Below are 26408 nucleotides of genomic sequence, written 5' to 3' on the forward strand. Positions count from 1 at the left end.
ACAGCAGAGGGTGGCAGAACTTTCAAGGTCGTTTTTCTTTCAATTCAGTAAAGACTACGTCAGAAACACAACAAGCTTCTAATTCAGCCTTTTTACCTAGAAATATGCCCTTCCTTTGGGGAAGCAAGAAGCAGTAAGGGAATGCATGGCAACTAGGAGATAACATTTTAAAAGGAGATCATTATTACAGAAACTTTAAATGACAGATTTGAATTTTGGAAATCATAACATAAAGTTACCTATTACTATTTTATAGGGATAATGACCAAGAGAAGACGAAACATAATGACTTTAAAACAGCTAGAATGATATTCAAGTAATATCTAGAGGATAGTCAAAAAGTCTGGGAGGAGTGAAACCATGACTATGAACTAGTTAGATATTTTATATGAAGCCTAGGAAATATTTTATGAAAATTCAGGTTCCAAAGCAGGATAAAAGAAAGCTTATAGGTTGAAAACTAAATGTAAATGATAAAAATCACTATTTGAATAGCAGGATAATAATAAAAATCATTGTCTAAGTTTTCATCCTTTGTTTTCCCAAGATATTAAATATGAAAATTTAGAGGCAGAATATTAAGGATAAGACAATGTGAGAATTTTTACACTGGCCAGAGGGTGGGGCAACCCATCAAAACCTTCTGTTCAAACATACAACCTGCACTGCCTTTATTATTCTCTGTAGCTGAAGGAAGAAGAACAATACAGATGGGAAAAATATATTCTCTCCAAAGGAATCACAGGATATGCTTGCCTTGTAGAGAGGCACACTTTGGTCATAATAATAAATGCCTTATACATCTGAAGAAAATTGACCAATAGTATTGTCCATTAATTTGCTGAATAAATGCACCCAAGAATCACAAAATACTTTTCACATCTTACTAATATCTTATATGCTCAATAGCAAAACATAATCTGTGATAAATATTAAAATAAATTTTTATGACAGAACATTCCCTAATTAATAAAAAAAGAAAATCTTTTCCCTTCAACCTCCCTTGCATCTTGTCCCAAAGTATATGAAATTTTACAGGAACTAATAATTAACGATTCCCAACAGAAGGCTTTATACTGAAAACATGTAAGGTAAACTTTTACAAACAACAGATTCAGCAAAACCAATATCAATACAACTTCTGAACATCTCTAAAGGTACATATAAGTATCTATAGAATATTTCTTTTATAAATAGTAAATGTCTCATACCTGGGATGTTATATAAAAAGTCCCATAATTGCTCTTCTTCTATGTAGCTCACAAAAACATTTGCAAATGTTTGTGGAGAAAAACTGCAATGGTACAATATTTTAAAGATGGCTTCCACCAAGCTGGGTCCTTGGTTCAGGTTATTTTCTGTGTCAGAAACTTGTTCTTGAAAGGTATGTTCTTGAAAGGAATCAAAATGATTTAGTAAGGTATCAGTGAATATGATGAAACTCTTATTACGTACACTAGCATAATGCTGTGGAAATGGTTTTTAATAATATTTACATAATAAGAGAATTACCACATTATTTCAAATCAATGGTCCATCCAACTCAATGTTGTTTCTGAGATAGTCATGGATATTTATGGGAAAAAAAACAAAAACAACAACCAAAAAAACCTGTGAGAAAGACCACAATGACACCACTTCAAATGTCAATGCTAGTTTCCCTGTATGTCATAATTCTTCTTTCTCTTAAGGAAAACTTTTTTCTTTCTTTTTCTAATTTAAGAATAATAGACATTCATTCTAAAAATATTTTTTTAATCTAGACAACTAGGAACACTAACATTGTACCATGGGAAAATTCACATTTGTAGTTTTTCCAGAATTATGCTGTCAATTCTACAAACAAATTTATGAGTGTTTCTTAAATCCACAGACCTTGTCATATCAGACTGAAGAGTTTTATCAATTCGTTCCTCAATAAGACTATATAAAGAATTCAACAAAAATTGGGCCATTTTAATTGTCCTTTTCAACCCTCCTTTGGCTCCATAACGGCCTTCTCAAAGATCAGTAATCATAAGTTTCTGTACTATTCCATTCATAGTTTGGATGGAAAGGTGAAATAATATTTTCTGTTTTCTATGGATAATAAGCATGAGATATGTACTATTATAATAAACAACATATTTATTGGGTTAAAGGTAACAAATTATATTTTAGCTCTCATGTTTTAACTATATTGCATAAATGTAATCTAAAGTATTTCGGAACAAATAGATATCTTTATTCTTGCTCATTTGGAATATCATTACTTTTATGTTTCCTCTTGAAATTTTTTTTCTGTGATTTGATTTTGATGATCTAAAGGAGCTCACTGTTATCTTCAAACTGAGAAATAACATCATAGACTTTATGTGGAGAACATTATTGGTTTTGCTTCCTAATACCCATTTTATTTCTTTTCAAAACAAGTTAGTTTTCCTTTAGCAAGATATCCCTGCTCCTATCTGTGTCCCTCACCCCTCCATCCTCCCAACGCTCCCCAACCCCACACACACACTTAGATTATTTGGTTCAGGTGAAGCCAACTCTATCATCTGGAGTGGGCACATAACCGAGCCCTGACCAGTCAGACCATAACCCCTTGCATCAACAGTGACTGGTTCAGGAATGGGCAGGTATCCAATGAGAACCTTCTTTAGATTTTTGCTAGAATAGTTGGCAAAGCAGTGTTCTCTTAACCCCAGTAGAAAGTAGGCTGAAAGTTGCTGAAAGCCATTTTGGGGAGAACTTGACTAAGAATGAATTTGACATAGTAAGAAGCAGAACTAAGAAAAGGAGAGAAGATTCCTAATGAGATGACACTGTTTGAGGACCTGGATCCAGCAATGCCTAGATATGCTTGCTGAGCTGACAAATTCAGCCCTCCCACCCACTTTTATTTTCTTTTGAGATAGGGTCTCACACTGTGTCCCAGGTTGGAATTCAGTGGCATGATTTTAGCTCATTGCAGCCCCAAACTCCCGAACTCAAGTGATTCTCCACCATCGGCTTCCCAAGTAGGTCTAAGGTGTGCATCACCACACCCAGCTAATTCTTTTTTGTTTTTTTGTAGGGATGGGGTCTTGCTCTGTTGCTCAGTCTGGTCTCAAACTCCTGGCCTCAAGTGATCCTTCTACCTCAGCCTCCCAAGTGCTGGAATTACAGGCCTGAGTTGTCGCACCCCAGCCAATTTTCCCTCTTTTGATTAAACCAGGCTAATTTGGATTTCTGTTACTTGCGGTCTAAATGGTCTCGACTTTGTCCCCAAGCATAAAATGTGAAATGGCAAATATTCCAGGCTTTCATAATTTAATTTTATCCAAATAGTCTCTGCAGTTCCCTCTTCTTTCCGCTCCCTCCTATTCATCTTACATAAAATTACCCATTATCCTCATGTCATTCCTTGCTTTAACCTTTCCCTTCCACCACTGTTAAAAAATTCCTTATCCTGATTGAGGATCAGGAGTTCCACAATCCTTTCCCAAATTATGTTCCAACCCCCAAACATCTGTTCTACCCAGGAGAGTTTTTTTGCTTGTAAATGTGCCCTCCCATCTCCTTTTCTTTTTCTATGCCATTTCATCAGGCTATAATGTTCTCCTCCAATAAAATCATCATGATTTAATCAATAAGTTAATTGATTAATCAACTGCTTCCTATGTGTCATTGTACCAGGTGCTGAGGCCATCCCCTTCCAGGGGCTCAAGGATTGTGCATATATGTGTATATTTTGTTGCGGGGGGAGGAGATGACAGACAAGTCAATAATTATTACTTCAACATATGGAAAAGGTGAGTGACCATGCATCTGAGTTTGCTGGGGCAGTCCTGGTTTAGGGCTGTTGTCCTGGTGTAATTACTAGTAGCATCCTCTTTCACTTTTAAAAGTGTCTCAGTTAGTATGATAAACTATTTGATCAACTTAAGTCTAAGTGCTTTCAGTATGTGGCACTGTGGAAATGCAGAGGATGATGCTTTAAATTTTTTCAGGGAACACAGACAAGTCACAAAGCAGACCATGTCTCAGCCAAGTCTTTAAGGAGGAGTAGAAATTTATCAGCATGACAAGATCAAGGTGGGGAGTACTTTCCAGGAAGACCGAAGAATTGGTGAAATGTTGAGAAGACAAGCAGTTGCTGGCAGTGTGATGTGGCTGAAGTGAGACTGCTGTGAGGAAGATGGGAGATGAAGCTAGGCAATCAACAGAGCATGAATGATATACATCCCTGCAAATCATGCAATGGAAATGCACATGCCAGGGTAAATATGAGGAATAGTTCTATGGAATGGGTGTTGTTTTTCCCAGTTTTACAGATGAACAAAGTAAAGTGAAGAGAAACTAAATGACTTGTCCCTAGGTCACAAAGGTAGTAAGAATTTGTTTGTGCTGTCTGAATTATATTATAATCCCAAATTTCTCAAAGCCTGCTTTGACATTTTATTGACAATAACCATTGAATGCAAAGCACTCAGTCCAAACTATGTATATGGTATGTGGTAATGTATTGCCTTAATGCAAAATTCTTTAATTTCATATGGAATTCTACATTTTCACATATACTGTCTTGTTACATCTCTAGGACTATTTTACTATATGAATTTCTATGGATGCACATCTTGTCTTTAGGTATCTTCCACCAGCACCTGGATCAGTGCTACGTGTTTAATATTAAATTTTAGAAGGAATAAAAGAAGGAATGTTTAGTACTAAAGAAGGAAGAAATGTTTTAATACTAAAGAAGGAAGAAAAGAAGGAAGTAAGGCAGAAAAAAATAGATGTTCTCATACTAAAACAATGTTTTAATGCTAAAGAAGGAAGGAAGGGAGAAGGAAATACATCTCTTGAGTATTTTGTGATAGGTTTTGGTCCATCTAGAAATTGATATTTTGGAATGGCACATAATGACCTGCTAGTCATAACGTTCAAAGATTTTTTTCCCTAAGCCTCATCCTCCCCACACTCACTGTATCCTTTCTTTTCACCTACTCCTTTGAAATCCTCTTCTCTCTTGACTTCCTTGCAGCTATGCTTTCTTAGGTTCAGAGTTCCTTTTTGGCAAATCTTTTCTGGTAGCTCTTCCTCTTTTATCTGGGGTTGGCAAGTTTTTTCTATAAAGGGCCAGATACTTTATGTTTTGTCAGCCATTTGGTCTCTGTCTCAACTATTCAACTCTTCTCTTGGAGCACAAAAGCAATTATAAACAATATGTAAATGAAGGATCAAGGCTATGTTGGACTAAAACTGTATTTACAAAAACAGGTGGTGGGAAGGGGCATTTGGTTCATGGAGGCTCCCCCAGAACAGTGGCTTTAGCCTTCTTCCAGCCTCACTGCTTTTTATCTGGCTTAGCAATTCTGTTTTCCTTTGACTTGAAAGATTCTTTTTATGCAGAACTTTCCAAATTATCTATCTCTGGCTCTGACCTTTCTCTTTTATGCTCATTGCTATGTTTCCTAGTTCTATCTAGATCACCATCATATGCTCATCTCTAGGCTCAATGCCCTAGCAGTATTTATTTCTTCTCTGAATTGTTAGATGTAATAAAATAAATATCTCTACCCCCATTCCCCTTTTCAAAATGAATTGAATTTTCATTTTTTCCCCCCAATATGTCCCTTCTTCTTTGATTCTAACAGCATTAATATGGTTTAGGTTTTCTTTTCCTCTTGTTTTAATCAAAATACTTCTGAGAATATATATTAATTTAAACTCCTCTAGCTGCCCTTTAAAGTCCTCCATAATGCCTTACATATCCAGACTTATACTTTTCTCTGATTCCCCAATATTCCAAGATAATTTCTACTTTGGGCCTCATTCATCATCTAATAAGGCTTGGCTGGACGGTAATCCTCAGCAGATTCCAGATGTTTCTAAGGTCTGCGCCCTGGACACCTGGTGAAAGTCCACACCTTTGCCAGGTGCTCATCCATAAACATTGCTCTTCCTTAGCTTTTGAACTTCTTACACTATTGGGATATTCTTCTTGTGTTCTCTTTCATTCTGATATTCCCCTATTCCTTTCAAGATGACTCAGCAATAGTTTAATTCTTTTAACCTGCTCTTTAATTTAGTCCTGATGGGGTTTAGGATGCACTACCCCAAAATCTAGCCCCTTGGCATTTGAGAAAATAGCAGAAGCAGGAAAGTCTCTTTGACCTTCTCCTGCCCTTTTCCCCTGAAACAGGTCTTCACAGAATTCTGACTTTCCTCTAAAGTAGGTCATTCCGGAGGTGCCTTCTGTATGGCTGGAAGAAAGAAACGTCCCCCTCTCTGAAAATACAGGGACACAGAGAAGTATGTGGGCAATCAGACCTTGCTAAATTCCCCCCAGGTTATGGCCATTAAATTATATTCCCTTTGTCCAATCATACTTCTGCCCCACTGTCCATTCTTCATCACACCTAAATAGGAAATAGAAAGGTTTCCCAGTGTTTTCAAGTCTTCCTTTCTGAAGGCTCCCATGTCATGTAAAATTGATATTAAATACATTCGTATGCTTTTTTCTTGTTAATGTCTTTTATTATAGGTGCCTCAGCCATGAACCTTGCAATGGGTGAGGAAAGGTATTCGTTTTTCTTCCCTATAGTCCCTTACCCTTTCCACAAAATATAGGTCTAACTCTCGTCTTTCTTTCCCTCTGCCTTCGTGACTAGACATTTGTTTTGTTTTTCTAATATAAAATTCTCCCAGTGTGTCTTTATGTAGTTTTCAGTAGTGAAAGACATGAATGTCAATGAGTTCTAGATCTGCCTAAAGTTTCCATTGTTCAAACAAATGTCATCCACTTTGCCTCCCTCAATCAATAATTTTACCTAAGATGTGTTTTCCCATTAGAACAACATCTAACCCACACCTGGACTCTTGTATGTTCTTCCCATTAATATGAGTCACACTTCTGGTCTCACCCCACTTCTCATTTTCCCTGCACTAACAAAAGAGGAGTGACTCATCTGAGTGTTGAGTTTGGGGAAAGGAAGTAGGTGTGGCTGTCTTAGCCCAGTTGGCTTTTCTCTTTTGGGGTTTGCTTAATGGCAAAGGTTTGCATTCTGGCCTGGTCTTAGGTTTATTAGGGTAAGCTCTGCCACTGCAAAGAAGTCCTGTAGTTTTCAGCTCTTTTGGTGGATTAGGGAGTGATAAGTGGGGAGTTGGGGGGTTGGAGCGATAGAGAGATAAGCTTAATTCTGGAAAGCAGTATCAGCAAGCCACATATTTAAAGCAATATTTTCTGACCCAGATTTTACCAGTAAAAATCCTAGTAGTAAAGATGCTATTTTGAATTTCATTTGCCTTCTTTATCAAATGTTTTATAGATTATATAAACAAATGTCTTCTCAATAACACTGAAGGGCTCTTTTCGCTGCATGCATTATTTTAAACTCCTTTCAAGAATTTCAACTTGTTAGTGCTTCAAAAGAAGGGTGGTTTCAGGCAAGAAACTCAACCACCAACCCACCAGGAGACTATTTGTTGATACCAAAGATTTACACATACATGGTACACTAGCACTTGGCTTTCCCAGACTGCTTAATTTTTACTTTCTACTTTCTACAAGAATGTTGTTAATGACAAGCTCCTGCTGAGACACTAAAGTGGTTTTGGCAGCAATGTTGTGCCATGAGCTCAGGGACTCTGAATTAACCAGGCACTAATGAGCATCCCTCACCAAAGGGAGGCGGCTGAAAGACTCATTTTCAATCCAGGTATTAGAGAGAAAGTGTAAAAATAGAAATTATAGCATGTAAAATAAGGATTCAAAACCTAAAACACCAGGCCAATAAATTAAAAAGATGTAAAGTATCACAAGAAAATTATTTCAAGGAAATACTAAATTTTGATGTCACAGCCTAGTTCACTGTGAAATTAACTAAAATAAAATTAAAATCTAATTGGAAAATTAATAACATTGCACTTTCTTGTATAAAAGGCTAATAATATATGTAAATATAATGACCTATCATTTATTTACAAAACTTTCAATTAATATAACTTTTTTTCACACAGATAATAAACCTGAGCAAACAGGCCTTACTAAGTTTCCCACAGTTTATTGCCATTAGATCATACTTCCTGTGTCCAAGAATACTTCCATATAACTGTCCATAACAAATACAGTTTTTTTCTGTGTTATTGGATCTTATTTTGGAAAACTCTTGTGTCATATAAAACTTATATTAAATATACACATTCTTCTCATCAGCACAGGGAATATTCTCCAGGATAGACCATATGTTAGGAGACAAAACAGGTCTCAACAAACTTTTAAAAATGAAAATCAAAACAGAGGAATAAAACTAGAAATCAATAACAAAAGAAACTTTTGGAAATGGTACAAATATACATAGCAATTAAACAACATGCTCCTGAATGACCACTGGGTCAAGAAAGAAATTAAAGAGAAAATTTTTTTAAATTCCTAAAACAAATGAAAATTTAAACACAACAAAACCTACAAGACACAATAAAAGCAGTGTTAAGATATAAGTTTATAGCAATAAGTGCTTACATAAAAAAGCAGAAATATTTCAAATAAACAATTGAATGATGCACCTCCAGGAATTAGAAAAACAAGAACACACAAACCCCAAATTAGCTGAAGGAAAGAAATCATAAAGACCACAGCAGAACAAAATGAAAAAGAGACTTTAAAAATACAAATGATAAATGAAGAAGTTATTTTTTGAAAATATAAACAAAATAAACCAAGGAAGAGAAAAGATCCAAATGGACAAAATCAGAAATGAAAAAGAAGACATTACAACTAATACCACAGAAAGATAAAGAAGATAATCAGAGATTATTATGAATAGCTATACAGCAACAAATTAGAAGACCTGAAGGAAACAGATAAATTCCTGGACACCTAAAACCTACCAAGATTAATTCAGGAAGAAATAGAAAACCTGAACAGACCAATAACAAGTAACAAGATGAAAGGAGCAATGCAAAGTTTCCCAACAAAGAAAAGTACAAGACCAGATGGTTTCACTGCCAAATTCTGCCAAACTTTCAGAGAAGAACACCAGTTCTCCTCAAACTATTCTAAAAAAGTAAGAAGAAGGGAATGTTTCCATCAATGTTTCTAATTAACTCGTTCTATGAGGCCAGCATTACCCTGATACCAAAACCAGACAGGAATACAACAAAAAAAGAAAATTACAGACCAATATCCCTAATGAACACAAATGCAAAAATTGTCAATAAAATGCTAGCAAATCAAATCCAACAGCACATCAAAAAATAATATAACTCCTGGGCGCGCTGGCTCACGCCTGTAATCCCAGCACTTTGGGAGGCCGAGACAGGAGGATCACGAGGTCAGGAGATCGAGACCATCCTGGCTAACATGGTGAAACCCCGCCTCTACTAAAATACGAAAAAAAAAAAAAAATTAGCTGGGTGTGGTGGTGGGCACCTGTAGTCCCAGGTACTCAGGAGGCTGAGGCAGGAGAATGGCGTGAACTCTGTCTCAAAATAAAAACAAAAACAAAACAAAACAAAAATATACCTTCATCAAGTGGGATTTATCCCAGGGATGCAAGGATGGTTTAGCATACATAAATCAATAAACCTGATACATTACATCAACAGAATAAAGAAGAAAAACCATATGATTACCTCAATAGACAAAGAAAAGAGATTTGAAAATTCAGTATCCCTTTGTGACAAAAGCTCTCAACAGGCCGGGCATGGAGGCTCATGCCTATAATGCCAAAACTTTAGGAGGCAAAGGTAGGAGGATCACTTGAGGTCAGGCATTCAAGACCAGACTAGGCAACACAGCAGGACCTCAACTGTACAAAACAAAAACAAAAACATAAAACTTAGCTGGGCATACTGATGCATGCCAGTAGTCCTAGCTACATGGGAGGCTGAGTCAGGACAATTGCTTGAGCCCAGGAGTTTGAGGTTACAGTGAACTATGTGGCAACTGCACTCCAGACTGGATGAGAGAGTGAGACCCAATCTCTAAAATTTTTTTTAAAAAACTCAACGAACTAGGCATAGAAGGAATGTACCTCAACATAATAAAAGCCATATATGACAAACTTACAGCTAATATTATACTAAAAGGGGAAAAGTTGAAAGTCTTTCCTCTAAGAATTGTAACAAGACAAGGATGCCCACTTTCACCACTCTTATTCAACACAGTACTGGATGGAAGTCCTAGCCAGAGCAAACAGGCAAGAAAAAGACATAAAAGGCAGCCAAATTGGAAAAGAGGAAGTCAAACTGTCCTTCTTTCCTGATGAGATGATCTTATATCTAGAAAAAAACTAAAGACTCCAACAAAAAACTCTTAGATATGATTAATAAATTCAGTAGAACTACAAAACACAAAATCAATGTACATAAATTAGTAGCATTTCTGTACATCAATAATGAATTAGTTGAGAAAGAAATCAGAAAGGAAATCCTCTTTATAATAACTACAAAAAATACCTAGGAATAAAATTAACCAAGGAGGTGAAACACCTCTACAAGAAGAACTACAAAATACTGATGAAAGAAATTGAAGAGGACAAAAAAAGAACAAAAAAAAAATCCTATGCTTATGAGTCAGAATAAGTAACATTGTTAAAATGACCATACTGCCTAAAGCAATCTATAGATTGAAAGCAATCCCTATCAAAATACCGATGTAATTATTCAATTAGGAAAAACAATCCTAAAATTCATATGGAACCAAAAAAGAGCCTTAATAACCAAAGCAATTCTGAACAAAAAGCACAAACCTGGAGGCATCACACTACCTGGAAATCTCTTTCAAGGCTATAATAACGAAAACAGCATAGTATTAATAGAAAAACAGAAACATAAACAAGTGTAACAGAATAGAGAATCAAAAAATTAATCCACATATTGACAGCCAACTGATTTTCAACAAAGGTGTCAAGAACATGCACTGGGGAAAGAACACCCTCTTTAGAATATGGTGCTGGAAAAATGGGAAATCCATATGTATGCGGAAGAAGTGAAACTGGACCTCCATCTCTCACCATATACAACAATAAACTCAAGATGGATAAAAGACTTAAACATAAGATCTGAAACTATAAAACTACTAGAAGAAAACAGAGAAAATGCTTCAGGACATTGGTTTAGGCAAAGACTTTATGGCTAAGACCTCAAAATCACAGACAATTAAAACAAAAACAGACAAACAGGACTTAATTGAACTGAAAAGCTTCTATACAGCAAAGGAAACAACAAAATGAAGAGACAACCCGTTGAAGGGGAGAAAATATTTGCATATTATTCATCCAACAAGAAACTAATGTCTAGAATATATAAGGAACTTGAACAACTCAACAGTAAAAAAAAAAAAAAAAAAATGCCACCAAAAATAGGCAAAGGACATGAACAGACATTTATCAAAGAAGATATACAAATGGTCAACATATGAAAAATGTTCAACATCACTAATTATCAGAGAAATGCAAATAAGGCCATGAGATATCATCTTACCCCTGTTAGAATGACTATTATCAAAAAGACAAAAAAATAACAGATGCTGTGAGGATCTGGAGAAAAGGGAACACTTATACACTGTTGCCGGGAATATAAAGTAGTAGAAACCACTACGTAAAACAATACGGAGATTTCTCAAAAAACTAAAAATAGAACAACCATATGGGTTTGGTTTTGTTTTGGTTTGGTTTTTCTTTGTTTTGTTTTTTGAGATGGGGTCTCATTCTGTTGCCTATGCTAGAGTGCAGTGATGTGATCTTGGCTCCCTAAAGCTTTGACCTGCTGGGCTCAAGTGATCCTCCCACTTCAGCCTTCCAAGTAGCCAGGACTACAGGCTCATGCCACTATGCCTGGATAATTTTGTATTATTATTATTATTATTATTATTATTATTATAGAGACAAGGTCTTGCTATGTTGCCCAGAATGGTCTCGAATTCTTGGTCTCAAGCAATCCTCCTGCCTCACCCTCCCTAAGTGCTTGGATTATAGTTACGATCCACCATGCCTGGCCAGAACTACCATATGAATCAGCAATCCCACTACTAGATACCTACCCAAAGGAAAAGAAATCAGTGTATCAATGGCATACCTGCATTTACAAGTTTATTGCAGCACTATTTATAATGGCAAAGATATGGATTCAACCTAAGAGTCCATCAACAAATAAATGGATAAACAAAACATGGTATATATGCAAAATGGAATACTATTGAGCCATAAAAATAATAACATCATGTCATTTTCTGCAACATGGATGGAACTGGTCGTTATTTTACATGAAATAAGTTAGGTACAGGAAGACAAATACCATATGCTGTCACTCATATGTGGAGGCCATAAAACTTGATCTATTGGAGGCAAAGAATAAACTGATAGAAACCAGAGGCTTGGAATAGTGTGTGGGTAAGAGGTTATCGAAGAAAGTTTAGTTACTGGCTATAAACATACAGTTAGAAGAAATAAGTTCTTGCATTCAGCAACAGAGTAGGGTGACTATAGTTAGCAACAATATCATATATTTCCAAGTAGTTAGAAGAGAGGACTTGAAATGTTCCCAACACATAGAAATGATATAAATGTAATGATAAATACTCCAGGTGATGGACACCCCAAATTCCCTGACTTGATCATTACACATTCTATGCATTAACAAATACTCACATGTACCCCACAAATATGTAAAATATCATGTATCAATTAAAATAGTAAGAATAGTAAAAAAAGAAATCTTAAATACATTTTTATGCTGTTCTCTTGTTAATCTGTCCTTTGTTATGGGGTGTCAGCCAAGAACCTTGCAATTGGTGAAGAAAAGATAGTACTTTTTCTTCTCTCAGTTCAACAATTATGATGAAGACTATATGGTATACAAAGCCTAAAATATTTTTTATCTGGTCTTGTATATAAAAAAAAATTGCCAGCCCTGTTCATGAATATTGGAAGAGTGTACGTATGTTCCAAATAGCTAATACTAAATAAGGACATTTTCCATCTACTCTGAAACCATATGTAAGTATAAGTAGGTGTCAACTTTTCATAAGTCTTTTTATCACTCAATTTGTCAATCTCTATTAGTCACACAGTTTTAGAAAAGCATGCTAGGCATGGTGGCTTATGCCTGAAATCACAGGACTTTGGGAAGTCGAGTAGGGAGGATTGTTCTAGGCCAGGAGTTCAAGACCAGCTTGGGCAACATAGCAAGCTCCCATCTCTACCAAACATTTTCTGAAAATAGCCATGTGAGATGGTGTACACCTGTAGACCTAGCTACTTTGGAGGCTGAGGTGCAAGGATTGCTTGAGCCCAACAGTTTGAGGTTGCAGTGATCTGTGATTGCACCACTACATTCCAGCTTGGGTGAGAGTGCAAGACCCTGTCTCAAAAAAACAATAAAAAGTACTTTATGATACTTATTATTAGTAGCTGAACTTGTCTACTTTTTATAAGGTTTGTCCTTTCCACCTTGCCCTCAGCAATCAATCCCAAAGAATATAAGCTTTATAAAGGCAATTTTAAAATGGTGTAAGTATTTTTTCCAACTTTTATTTTAATTTTCTGCCTTGATGATATGTCTCATGCTGTCAGTGGGGTGTTGAACTCCCCCACTATCATTGTGTGGCTGTCTAAACCTTTTTATAGGTCTAGAAGTACTTGTTTTGTGAACCTGGGTGCTCCAATGTTGGGTGTGTATATAGTTAGAATAGTTAAGTGTGCTCGTTCAATTGAACTCTTTGTCATTATGTAATGCCCTTCTTTCTTTTTTGCTGTTGTTGATTTAGAGTTTATCTTATTTGATATAAAAATAGTGATCCCTTCTCTCATTTGTTTTCTGTGTGCAAGCTGTATCTTTCTCCAACCCTTTACTTTGAGCCTATGGGTATCATTACATGTGAGATGGGTATCTTGGAGACAGCAGAGGATAAGGTCTTGTTTTGTGTGTGTGTGTGTGTGTGTGTGTTTTAATTCAACTTGTCACTCTGTGCATTTTAAGTGGGGGCATTTAGGCCATTTACAGTCAAGGTTAATATTGACATGTGAGGTTTTGAGCCTATCATGAAATTGTTTGCTGGTTGCTTTGTAGTTTCTATTGTGTGGATGCTTTTTCTGTGGGCTATGTATTTATGAATGTTTTTCTGGGAACAGGTATCTTTATTTTGTTTCCATATTTAGAACTCCTGTAAGAATCTCTTATAAGGCTGCTCTGGTGGTAATAGATTCCCTTAGTGCTTGCTTGTCTGGGAAAGATTTTATTTCTCCATTGTTTATGAAGCTTAGTTTGGTGGGATATGAAATTCTTGGTTGGAATTTCTTTTCTTTAAGAATGCTGAAAATAGGCCCCTAATCTCTACTGACTCGCAAGGTTTCTGCTGAGAAGTCTGCTGTTAGCCTTATGGGCTTCTCTTTGTACATGATCTGGCCATTTTTTCTAGCTGCATTTAAGATCTTTGTTTTCTTTAGCCTTGATCTTGGATAGTCTTGTGACCATATTACTTAGTGATGTTCGTTTTGAATAGTATTTTGCAGGTGATCTTGAATTATTCCCTCAGGTACGTTTTCCAGGTTGTTTACTTTTTCTCCATCTCTCTCAGGATGCCAATAATTAATGGACTTGGTCACTTTACATAGTACCATATTTCTTAACGGCTTTATTTTCTAAAATTTTTTTTCTTTATTTTTGTCTGAGTGAGTTCAAAAGACCAGTCTTCAAGCTTTGAGATTTTTTCTTCTGATTGTTCTAGTCTAGCTTTCAGTTTTACTTTGAAATTCCTTAAATGAGATTTTCAATTCCAGAAGTTCTGATTTATTCATTTTTAAGATATTTAGTTCTTTCTTAACTTCCTGGATTTCTGTAGAAGTTTCTTTGTGTTGATTTTCAACCTTGTCTTGAATCTCATTGAGCATCCTTGCAATCCATGTTTCAATTCTTTCTTCTGTCCTTTCTGAGTTTCATTTTGGCCCCAGACCATTGCTGGAGAGCTAGTGCAATCCTTGGGTGGAGTCACTATATTTAGATTTTTCATTGTGCCAAAATTCTTGTGCTGTTTCCTTCTCATTTGGAGACGTTGGCATTTATAATTTTTTTGGTTGTTTTCATGCAGGTAGTATGTTTTCTTTTTCTTTCTTTCCCTAGAATGTTTTTTTTTTTTTTTTTTTCCCTTTTCCTTTTCTCCTGTTTCTTGGGAGTGTGACTGTAGGGAATGCTGGATTGGGTCTTTTGGCTTTGCTTTTAGAGACATATGTACTTCTTTTGGCAGGTGGAATTCAACCTACAAGCCCATAGATGGCACTTACAGGTAAAAACTGGCTGTGGTCAATGTGGCTGGGTATATAGTTGATCCTTGCTTACTAGCAGAGGCTCTCTGCTGCCTCAGGCAGTGGGCTGATTCGTGGGATGTACAGTGGTCTGAGCTCAGCCTGGGGGGTGGCAGGGGCCACAAAAGGTGGAGTCAGACCAGGCAGGTCCACCTACGGGTTCCCTGATGTCAGGCACAGGCATCAGTCCCAAGGGACAATCCAATAAAGCAGCCCCCAAGCGCCCAGAAGTGTCCCTCAGCTTGGAGCTGAGAAGCCACCTCAGGTCCAAGTTCTCTACACAGGTATGGGGATAGCCTAAACTTGTAATCCAGATGCCTGAAGCTCTGCCTGGGCGTGAAGTAGAAAGGCTTCCCTGCACCAGAATCTGCACACGAAGGTTGGAAAGTCAGGCTGATCCAGATGAGTGGTGCTCTGAAAGCCTGGAGAGTTTCCTGCACATGGAGCTGAGAGGACCCCCTGCAGCAAGATCTCTGCACAAGAGGGGTGGGGCAACTCATGCTGCTGGAGCAAGCAAGTACTCTGAAAGCCTGGAGATCTGCTGGGTGTAGAGTAGAGAGGGTCTCCTTGCACCAGAATCTCTGTACAGAAAGAGTAGACAGTTCAGCCTGCTGATCGAGGTGATCTGGTGCTCTGAATGTATGAAGGCAATTTGGCATGGCATGTTTACCATTTTATTTGCAGTCTAAAACAGGACCTGCATACTTGATGCTCACTAAATATTAGTTGAAGAGAGAATTTACTTATAAAATCACATCAGAAATTAACTCAGAAGAATATTACTTCTTATTTCAAAAAAAAATCACCCTCACAAAGTCTCATGTTTTCATTTCAGAATTCATTTAAAAACAATAGACTTTCAGGAAATAAAGGCTCTTCTAGCAAGGACCACATAAAACATCAAGTGGTCAATTTACTCAATTTTTCTGTATCTAATTTTTCTCATTTGCAAAATGGTCCTAATAATCCCAGGTCATAAATGAAATAATATATTAAATCATTTGAGTTGCTTGGGAAAAGATGCTGCAGAAATTCATCATAATAGTATTACTTGTAATATAATGCCCAATCATTTTACATACTAATACTAGAAGCACATTAACTACTAAGGAAGACACGTTTCTACAGTCATATTAGACATTTTCCAAGTTCCATTAAGAGATAGAATATAAAATATTTCAGTCATTGCCAAGCCAGATTAGATTTGATTCAATGCAGGTGAAACATCACAGCAAAATTCAAACTGCCAATCTCCCAAGCTATATGCAGAGATTCTCAAGGAGTCCTAAATATATAGAACTTGAGAATATTTACTTGGTCTACCTCTCATCTTCAAATATATGACAGCTGCTAGGGCAACACCTTCTCAGGCACAAAGATGTCCAAAAGTGAGAACCTCATCTCCCAGGAGACACTGCAATGTATGCTTAGGTGGAAGGGGAGGGTTACTGAGCAGCACAGGGACAGACCATTGCATAGAGAGCACAGGAGTAATCAGAGGATAAAAAATGCATCACACATATTTTCCAGGCATTCAACATAAAAAAATGAAAAGAATCTAACATAAGTTAAGTACCTACTATGTGCCAGGCAATGCACTGAGTACTTTATGTTTATTTACCCTTTAAAGTTCAGAATGAATTAATAAGGTCAATATTAGTACCCCATTTAGAAATGAGAACATGAGAGTTTAGAGAGATCAATGAATAAAACAGAATTGTCACGGAAATTGAGTAGATTGCAATCATTCAACAAATACTTTTTTTTTGAGACGGAGTCTCGCTCTGTCACCCAGGCCGGAGTGCAGTGGCCGGATCTCAGCTCACTGCAAGCTCCGCCCTCCTGGGTTTACGCCATTCTCCTGCCTCAGCCTCCCTAGTAGCTGGGACTACAGGCACCCACCACCTCGCCCGGCTAGTTTTTTTGTATTTTTTTAGTAGAGACGGGGTTTCACCGTGTTAGCCAGGATGGTCTCAATCTGCTGACCTCGTGATCTGCCCGTCTCGGCCTCCCAAAGTGCTAGGATTACAGGCTTGAGCCACCGCACCCGGACAACAAATACTTTTTTAAAGCATGTTCTATGCTGTCATTACCAGTCTACAGTGTCATGAACCAGGCCAGGCACTGGGGATAAAATGATGAGCTATCCCTGACCTCCTAAAACTCATGGTGGCTGAAATAGACATTAAATACCAATTATGTCAATTAACATTTCACTTAAAATTGTGACAAAAAGAAGTTAAGCGGGACCTCACCCAGCCAGGATAATCAGGGATGACTTCCCAGGAAATAACATTTATGCTAAAAGGTGACTCACAGATGCCAGGTAAATAGAGACAAGAAAGGGTCTAGGCAGAAAAAATAAATAAATAAAAGCAACATTTCCAAAGACTCTGTGGCAGGAAAGAACTTGGCATATGGGACAATTGAAAATTCACTGGTGTTAGAGCAGCTGCCCCTTTCTTCAAGTGACTTCTGCAGGGAGATTGCTATTATAAATATACAAACCTGTGATGCACAACCTAAACCAGAGAATGCATGACTCTGTGTTGGAGCATACTATGCTGGGGGTGAGTAGGATGAGATGAGCTGCACAAGTTGGCCACATCTAGAGCATGCAGGGGATTGTTGGTGTTGCAAGGATTAGGGTTCTTACTCTAAAAGCACTGGGTAGCCGCTATCAGTTTTTAGCAAGCGAGTAACATAATCAGTTCTGTAGGTGAATAAGATTTTGCTTGCTGACCACTATGAATGTCCTGGTAAAATGGTTTATAATAATTCTTAAGTAAATTGTCTTTTTATAAGCCTATAATATGTTACGAGGCCAAGCCCCATACTCAAATTCTTTTGCCTTCTATAGCAGCAGATACCTTGTTTGGTATCCCTGCTACTAAGAAAGTTGCCCAGGAACCAGCAGCAGCAGGAGCAGCATCACCTGGGAGTTTGTTAGAGAAACACATAATCTCAGGCCCCACCCATGACCTACTGAAGCAGAATCTACAGTTTTAACCAGATCCCCAGGTAATATGTTTGCACTTTAAAGACAAGAAGACTTATTTTACATAATCCATATCCCACCACCTCCCCTAGAAGCACCACCCCCACCTCACCCTCATGAAGTCTCAAAAGAACCTAAGTGGTAACTCTTTCTAGGACCAATAATTTTATGGAGCCCACTGATACCTGTAAACTAGTTCATTAGCATTCTTAGATAGGATCTTTGGATAGGATCCCATATGGTGACACACAAATATGGTTCTATTGTTCTTAGTAAAGAAAGTGACAAAAAAAAAAAAAAAAAAAAAAAAAGATTGAACAAGTCAGAGTCCTGAAGTGCAGACATCATTACTAGCAAAAGCAGCCTATGACATCATGGTTAGGTGGGCTAACAATGGGTTATTTTAGGTCACCTCCTTCAAGGCAGTTATTAAATTGCACTTTGGTGACACTTATAAAACAAAACACATGGCTGGGCATCTGTAATCCCAGCACTTTGGGAAGCTAAGGTGGGAGGACTCCTTGAGGCCAGGAGTTTGACACCAGCCTGGGCAACATAGCAAAACCCAATTTCTAATAATAAAGAACTAAAAAAATAAAAATGATAACAGCAAACACACACACATACACACACACCATACACAACAAAACACCAATCTGCTGCCAAAAATGCCAAATATTACCTGAAAGACCAAGAAAATATTAACTATATGGTAAGATAATTTTGAGTTGATTCATTCTTTAAGGCAACAGTTACTTGCTAGTGGTAGTAGCCGTTTAGCCAGAATTTTCTCTAGATCTTTTTCTTCGTTAACTTTAGGCACTTTGTCATGAGGTTAAAAAGTACAAAAGGTACAATGAAAATTATCTACTACTGAGGTTTCTGATAGTTCCCATGAATTGTGCAATATTGCTATTTGGTAAATGTTCTGTGGTGCTGCATGGATGCCATGTACTGCAGTGAATGGAAACAGAATTTGAAAGCCAGCTGCCTAGATCAAATCCTTCTTTGCCACTTACTAGTTGTGCAACTTGGATTTCTCTGTGTTTCCGTTTCCTCATCTCTAAAAGGGAAATGACACTCATACCACACAGAGCTGTTATGAGGTTTCAATAAGTAAACACATTTAAACTACTTAGAAACAATGTCTGGAACATGTTAATAGTATGCATTTACTAGTTTGCTGTTGTTACTATAATACAAATTAATATTATCAGAAGTCAAGAAGTTTTACTGGCAATTATTCTTGGGGCAATAGGCAAAGGAAATGTTAGTCACACTTCATTCAAATGTCACTAGCAGGAAAGGTTACCTGCTAACAATTGGGAAATTGCCAAATATTTGTTCCTTTGATGACACATGTAAGAAACCTGTAAGACCTTGTGGCCTCAGCAAGATAATTACCAGAACAATTGCCTTGGGTGTTAAAAGTCAATAATTCAAAATAGTGTCTCACAATTTTAAAATCTTCTGTGATAATTTGTAGTTGAGACTTTCTTCCCTGCAGATTTAAAATGACCTAACTTAAAACCAACAAACATTACCTTTTCCTGCCAACTGAACTGTACTCAGAGTGTTAAAAGCCACCTACCATGTGAAATCAGTTTACTTTTATTAAGTTTTAGCAATGTAATCATTCCTTCAAAATGCTACATATTTTACACAGAGAGGATTATTTTACATGGCAAAGACATAATTCCACTGCCTAAAAGTTTGCAGCCTATGAGGCACATATCCTTACCATTCACTTATTTAATTTTGTTATTTTCTGATGCTCAGTGAAGTTGCATCTCAGATTACAAGAGAGCCATTTCCTATAGGCTCTGTCAATTCTTTTGAAACATATATAAATTCTGAGAAATAATTTCCACAGAGCAAAACAAAAAGCTACAGACATCACTTTCACAATGAGATGAATCCCATATGCTTTAATCTTTATAGTATGTGGTTATTGTCTCAGTGCATTTTCTGCTGCTATGACACAATACCACAGACTGGGTAATTTAACAAGAACACAAGTTTATTTGGCTCATAGTTTTGGAGGCTGGGAAGTCCAAGAGCATGGCGCCAGCATCTAATGAGGGTCATCTCATGGTGAAAGGGTGGGAGGCAGAAGCCAGTATACAAGATACAGGGAAGTGGGCTGAACTCATCCTTTTTATTAGGAATCCCCTTAAGCAATGACTAAACCATTCCCATGATAATGGTATTAATTCATTCATGAAGGCAGAGTCCTCATGCCCTATCAACTCTTAATGGTTCCACCTCTCAACACTGTTACAATGGCAATTAAATTTCAACATGAATTTTGAAGGAGACATTCAAACCATAGCAGTTGTTTATCAAGAAAAACTCTGTACCTAACAGTAGTCAATAATTACTTATTAAACAAAGAGAATCTTGTTTTAAAAAATATGTAATAAATACATGTACTTCATATTTTTGCATTTTTATTCCTGAGACAATTTAACACTTTAACTTTAACAATTTAAAGTTTAAAAATTAACTAAGTTTTATCAATTAGATGAAAAAACCACTATTTTTTTTTCTTTTTTTTAAAGTTTTCAGTTCAGGAATACATGTACAGGATGTGCAAGCTTGTTACATAGGTAAATGTGTGTCATGGGGGTCTGTTGTACAGATTATTTCATCACCCAGGTATTAAGCCTAGTATCCATTAGTTATTTTTTCCTGATCCTCTCCCTCCTCCCACCTTCCACCCTCCAACAGGCCCCAGTGTGTGTTGTTTCCCTCATGTGTCCATGTGTTCTCATCATTTATCTCACACTTATAAGTGAGAATATGTGGTATTTGGCTTTCTGTTCCTGTGTCAGTGTGCCTCTAGCTCCATCCATGTCCCTGCAAAAGACATGATCTCATTCCTTTTCATGGCTGCATAGTATTCCATGGTGTACATGTACCACATTTGCTTTATCCAATCTATCATTGATGGGCATTTAGGTTGATTTCATGTCCTTGGTATTTTGAATAGTGCTGCAGCGAACATATGCATGCATGTGTCTTTATAATAGAACAATTTATATTCCTTTGGGTATATACCCAGTAATGGGATTGCTGGGTCGAATGGTATTTCTGTCTCTAGGTCTCTGAGGAATCTCTGCACCGTCTTTTACAATGGTTGAACTAATTTATGCTTCCACCAACAGTGTAAAATGGCTCCTTTTTCTCCACAACCTTTCTAGCATCTGTTATTTTCTGACTTCTTAACGATAGCCATTCTGAGTGGTGTGAGATAGTATCTCATTGTGGTTTTGATTCGCATTTCTCTAATGATCAATAATGCTGAGCATTTTTTTCATGTAACTGTTGGCTGCATGTATATCTTCTTTTGAGAAGTGTCTGTTTATGTCCTTTGCTCACTTGTTAATCTGGTTAGTTGTTTTTTCATTGTAAATTTGTTTAAGTTCAATATAGATGCTGGGTATTAGTCCTTTGTCCGATGCATAGTTTGCAAAATTTTTTCCCATTCTGTAGGTTGTCTGTTTACTCTGTCAATAGCTTCTTTTGCTGTGCAGAAGCTCTTTAGTTTAATTAGACTCCATGTGTCAATTTTTGCTTTTGTTGCAACTGCCTTTGGCATCTTCATCATGACCTCTCTGCCCATACCTATGTCCTGAATGGTATTGCCTAGGTTTTCTTCTAGGGTTTTTATGGTTTTGGGTTTTACATTTAAGTCTTTAATCTATTTTAAGTTGATTTCTGTATATAGTGTAAGGAAGGGGTCTAGTTTCAGTTTTCTGCATATGGCTAGCCAGTTCTCCCAGAATCATTTGTTAAATAGGGAATCTTTTCTCCATTGCTTTTGTCAGGTTTGTCAAAGTTCAGAGAGTTGTAGGTGTGCGGTCTTATTTCTGGGTTCTCTGTTCTGTTCCATTGGTTTGCATGTCTGTTCTTATACCAGTACCATGCTGTTTTAGTTACTATAGCCCTGTAGTATAGTTTGAAGTCTGGTAGCATGATGCCTCAAGCTTTGTTCTTTTTGCTTAGGATTGCCTTGGCTGCCCAGGCTCTTTTTTCAGTTCCATATGATTTAAAATAGTTTTTTTCTAGCTCTGTGAAGAATGACAATGGCACCTTAATGGGAATAGCATTGTATCTTTACATTTATTTGGGCAGTGTCCATTTTCATGATATTGATTCTTCCTTTCCATGAGCATGAAATGTTTTTCCATTTGTCTGTGTCACATCTGATTTCGTTGAGCAGTGGTTTGTAGTTCTTCTTGTAAAGGTCCTTCACTTCCATTATTAGCTGTATTCCTAGATATTTTATTCATTTTGTGGCAGTTGTGAATGGAAGCATTCTTGATTTGGCTGTTGGCTTTACTGTTGGTGTATAGAAATGCTAGCAATTTTTACACACTGATTTTGTATCCTAAGACTTTGCCGAAGTTGCTTATTAGCTTAAGAAGTGAAAAACACACTATTTATTTTAAAAACTCCCCCATAAAAAGCTGATAATTATGTTGCTTGAAATATATAATTTGGAGTATTTTACTCTAAGATTTTGCTTTGCTAATATTTCCTAAAATAATCAAGCTTCTAAATTACAAAATGGTACTCTGAAATATCATGAGACTTTTAATCAAATAATAAAATATCTTTTAAAATATTACAAATTAATTTTTGTGTGCATAATAATTTCTATATTAGTATAATTAACAAGATTCCATGAATATATGGTTTCTAATTTAAAGTGACAAGAATTCTATTGGAGATTAAGAACTAGGTCAATCAATTGATTAGTAAATTCAGTCACTTTATCCTTATGGTATTTGAAGTAGCTAGTAAAATTCAGTACAAGACAATACCACAGCAGCCATGTAGTCTAATAGTCTTTGTTTAAAATGATGGGTTTTTGAGCAGGTTGGGTAAAATACACTGCTGTACTCCATAAGAACCAGAACTAAAAGTAGTACAATATGATACCTTTGATAACTCCAAGCTTCTTTAAAACAACATCATGTTATACATACCAGAAGATGGACATAATTATTTTTGATAAGTAATTGTAGGATTCATTTGTAAGAGAACATGGTTAAATATTCATAACTATAATTGTACTTCCTGTAGTTAGTGGCTATCTCAACGTAGTCAAAAGGTTTATCTCAATTGATTTTACCTCAATCTATTCTCCATAACTCTATCAGTAGGAGACTATTTCTCTTACAGGATCATGCCTGTGAGTTTCAAAGATTACATGAGAGTAACTCTCAGCTTTGTTAGATATTATCCTTGTCACGTAGCTGCTTTGTCTGACAAGCACTTAGCTATAAAGTTTAAGGGAAGTGCCATGTTTTCTATTCTAATTGATCACTGATTTGCCACACACTGTTTACTGGACCGTTTATGTAAAAAGCACTGTGTCAGCTTAAGGAGGAATATAAAAATCTACAGTAAAGCCCTGCCTACCTAGCTGGAAAGGCAAGTTAAATGCATGTGTACCAAGATGTCTTGGTTGATCCAACCTGACAGTGGACAGAACAATTCTTCCCAATACTCCACTATTTGGCTTCAGGGTTTAATTTGCATGAATATTTGTATTGGAAGAGCAGGGGACAGAAAGCTCTGGCTGGGTACAAAAATCTAGATCTACTCAGTATTTATCAGATATGTGTATCAGTGGGTAAGTAATAATTATCTTCAATGCCAATGTCCTTATGTTTAACATGAGAATAACAATAATATATATTTTATAAGATTATAGAGAGAATCAAATTAGATAACACATATAAAATGCTTAGCATAGTGCCTGATAACTAATAAGTGAATAACAAATGTTTGTTACTTGAGGAAGTAGATTCCCTAGTGTGAGTTTTCTCTTTAGGAGAGTGGTTAAGCCTGAAGCTAAATAAATTGTTTTCAGATAAACTTTGTGAGATTTGAGTTCCAAATAGTACGGCTTGGGAGCTAAGGAAATAAAATCAGATTCCGGGCTTGGGAGGGAGGAAGCTTTGCCTTTCTGCTTGGAATGCAGTGAGGCCTGGGGAGTTGTGATGACCTTTGGCACCACATGGCTTTAGAGTTTGGAGAGCACCAGGAGAGAAGCAATATTCTCACAAGAGACACCGCTCCTAAGTGCCTTTTGGGAACCAAACATCAAGGTGGATGGGAGAGAATATGGGGCACCGGTCCTGAGCAGATGTGAGACAACAAAAATTGCCAGAAATGACTGGAACTTTTTACACAAGGAAAGGTTATGAACCTCATTTGTATACCAACAGGCTGGTAAGGCCTAATGACATTAGCCTCATTCATATATAAACACAATAAAAATACAAGGCAGTGCATGCTAAGGGCAAATAAAGTAGCCAAGATGAAAGTTCAGTATGAAGTTCAGGGGAGGAAGAGATCAGTGTAAGATGGGGCATTCAAAGCTCTGAAACATCAGCTGTCCTTTGCAGACTCGTGGAAGCTAAGTAGTTTATGGCAGGTCTTTAAGTAGGAAAGACAGGTGAGCCAAGGTGTGGAGTGAACGCATGCTTGGGGCTTTGGGGACAACAACTGTTACAGGAGTAAGTGGGTGGTGTGTGCAAGGAAATAGTGGGGAAAAGGTTAGAAAACTATTCTGGATCATCTTTGAATGGTGAAGGGACTTGGGTCCTGCAGGTGATAGGGAATTAGAGAAGAAAGATTTTGATTTGGGAAACCTACAATGACACTAGTAATTGATAAAGTAATCAGGTTTTGCTTGTGGTACGGAATAGGAGAGATGCACGGAGTACGTGAAAATGGTGAAAAGCTCTTCCTAGATGAAGTGGGACTACAATGAGATGTAATATTATATTGACATAACATTACTTACCATTTTCTTAAAAAACATTTACAGGGGAAAAAAAGAAACTAATTAAGAGAAGCATGGTCTTATATTACTCCTCGATTTCCATTCAGAATTTTCTGGTGATTACTACTCTATGCTCCAACAGATATAGCTGTAGGCCACAGCTTGCTTGTTTGTAAGTTGCACAAGCACTCTTCATGATACACTGAAATTCTCAGTGTTAATCTAATACTCTTTCTCTCTCTTTCTCTCTAGGTCTAATTCAGATTGTGCTTTGGAAATATAACTGCACTCCTACAATTTTTTTAGGCATTTCAAACCCTGCATATTGATACATTTCTATATAATGGTAGTTGTGATAGAACAGTGTCATATAAAAATATAGTTTTCTCTCATTCACAGTCCTTGAAATAAATTCTTTCAAATAGGTTGGTAAAGTGATTTAATGCTTTTGCTTGCTGCTAACCCAATTGAATGTTGATACATGCCACTGGTTTACATCCTTCTTCTAATGTTTGCCTAGGAAAAAAACTGTTATTCAACTCGAGCAATGACTAGGTTTTTCGAGGACATTCTTATAACTACACATACTCACTTGAGCTCTTCAGCAAGATTCTCAGTAAAAGTCCATCATGATGCAGAAGGGTTTCCAGAAGCAAGTTCCAGTTACAACCTGGCTGGGATAAGAGCAGTTTCAATTGACCCTCAGCTTTCAGTCCTCCAGCTGATGGAGTCCTTTCAAAATGCAAGATAAAGATGGAGTAATGAAGTTAATTTATCTATGAAATTAATAGCCTTAAAGTACAGATGTAATGCTAGCTCCTTTAAATGTCAATTCCTCCCAGATTACTCTGAAAATGCTTTCATGCTTACTTACTTTAGGGTTGCCTGGGGAAGGAATTACATTTAATCTCAACTAGCTAAAAGCAAATTAACATTTGGTACCCTGCCAAATTTAAAACTGATACAAAATACCCATGCCTATATTTCATGGAACTATGTCTGTTTTTGTTTCGTGGAGGGAAGAAAAGCTATTTATGCATTTTTCTGGAATGCATTCATTTGTTTATTCACCAAATATATGAATGCCTACTATGTGCTATTAACTCCTTTCACTATTAAATGAGAGAAGTTCTGATGGGTTTCGCTAGTTTGTAATTTGCTATATACTGTGCTATATACTGTGATTGCAGATGAAAAAAAATTCAAAGCTTCTGTCAAGGATCAACCGTAATCTAATTATTTAATATGTAAAGCCTTACATCAACTTTCAATGATCAGAACTGCTGCTGTTACACTGTTACCTACTTGGGTAATCATTTCATCAGAGGGAAAGAATTCCAAG

General features: G+C 36.8%; 1 protein-coding gene across 1 annotated transcript in view; it reads right to left on the minus strand.

The window, feature by feature from the left end:
* Nucleotides 1–26408, minus strand: part of KIAA0825 (KIAA0825 ortholog) — a 495761-nt gene that overhangs the window by 288971 nt on the left and 180382 nt on the right. Inside the window, exons 16-17 of the mRNA XM_023212146.2 lie at nt 25659–25798; nt 1212–1391 (exon numbers count right to left, since the gene is read on the minus strand). Coding sequence (XP_023067914.2) covers nt 1212–1391; nt 25659–25798 — 320 coding nt within the window. The remainder of the gene's footprint in view (nt 1–1211; nt 1392–25658; nt 25799–26408) is intronic.

The sequence above is a fragment of the Piliocolobus tephrosceles genome, chromosome 4 (assembly GCF_002776525.5).
Source record: "Piliocolobus tephrosceles isolate RC106 chromosome 4, ASM277652v3, whole genome shotgun sequence".
Taxonomy (NCBI): Eukaryota; Metazoa; Chordata; class Mammalia; order Primates; family Cercopithecidae; genus Piliocolobus; species Piliocolobus tephrosceles.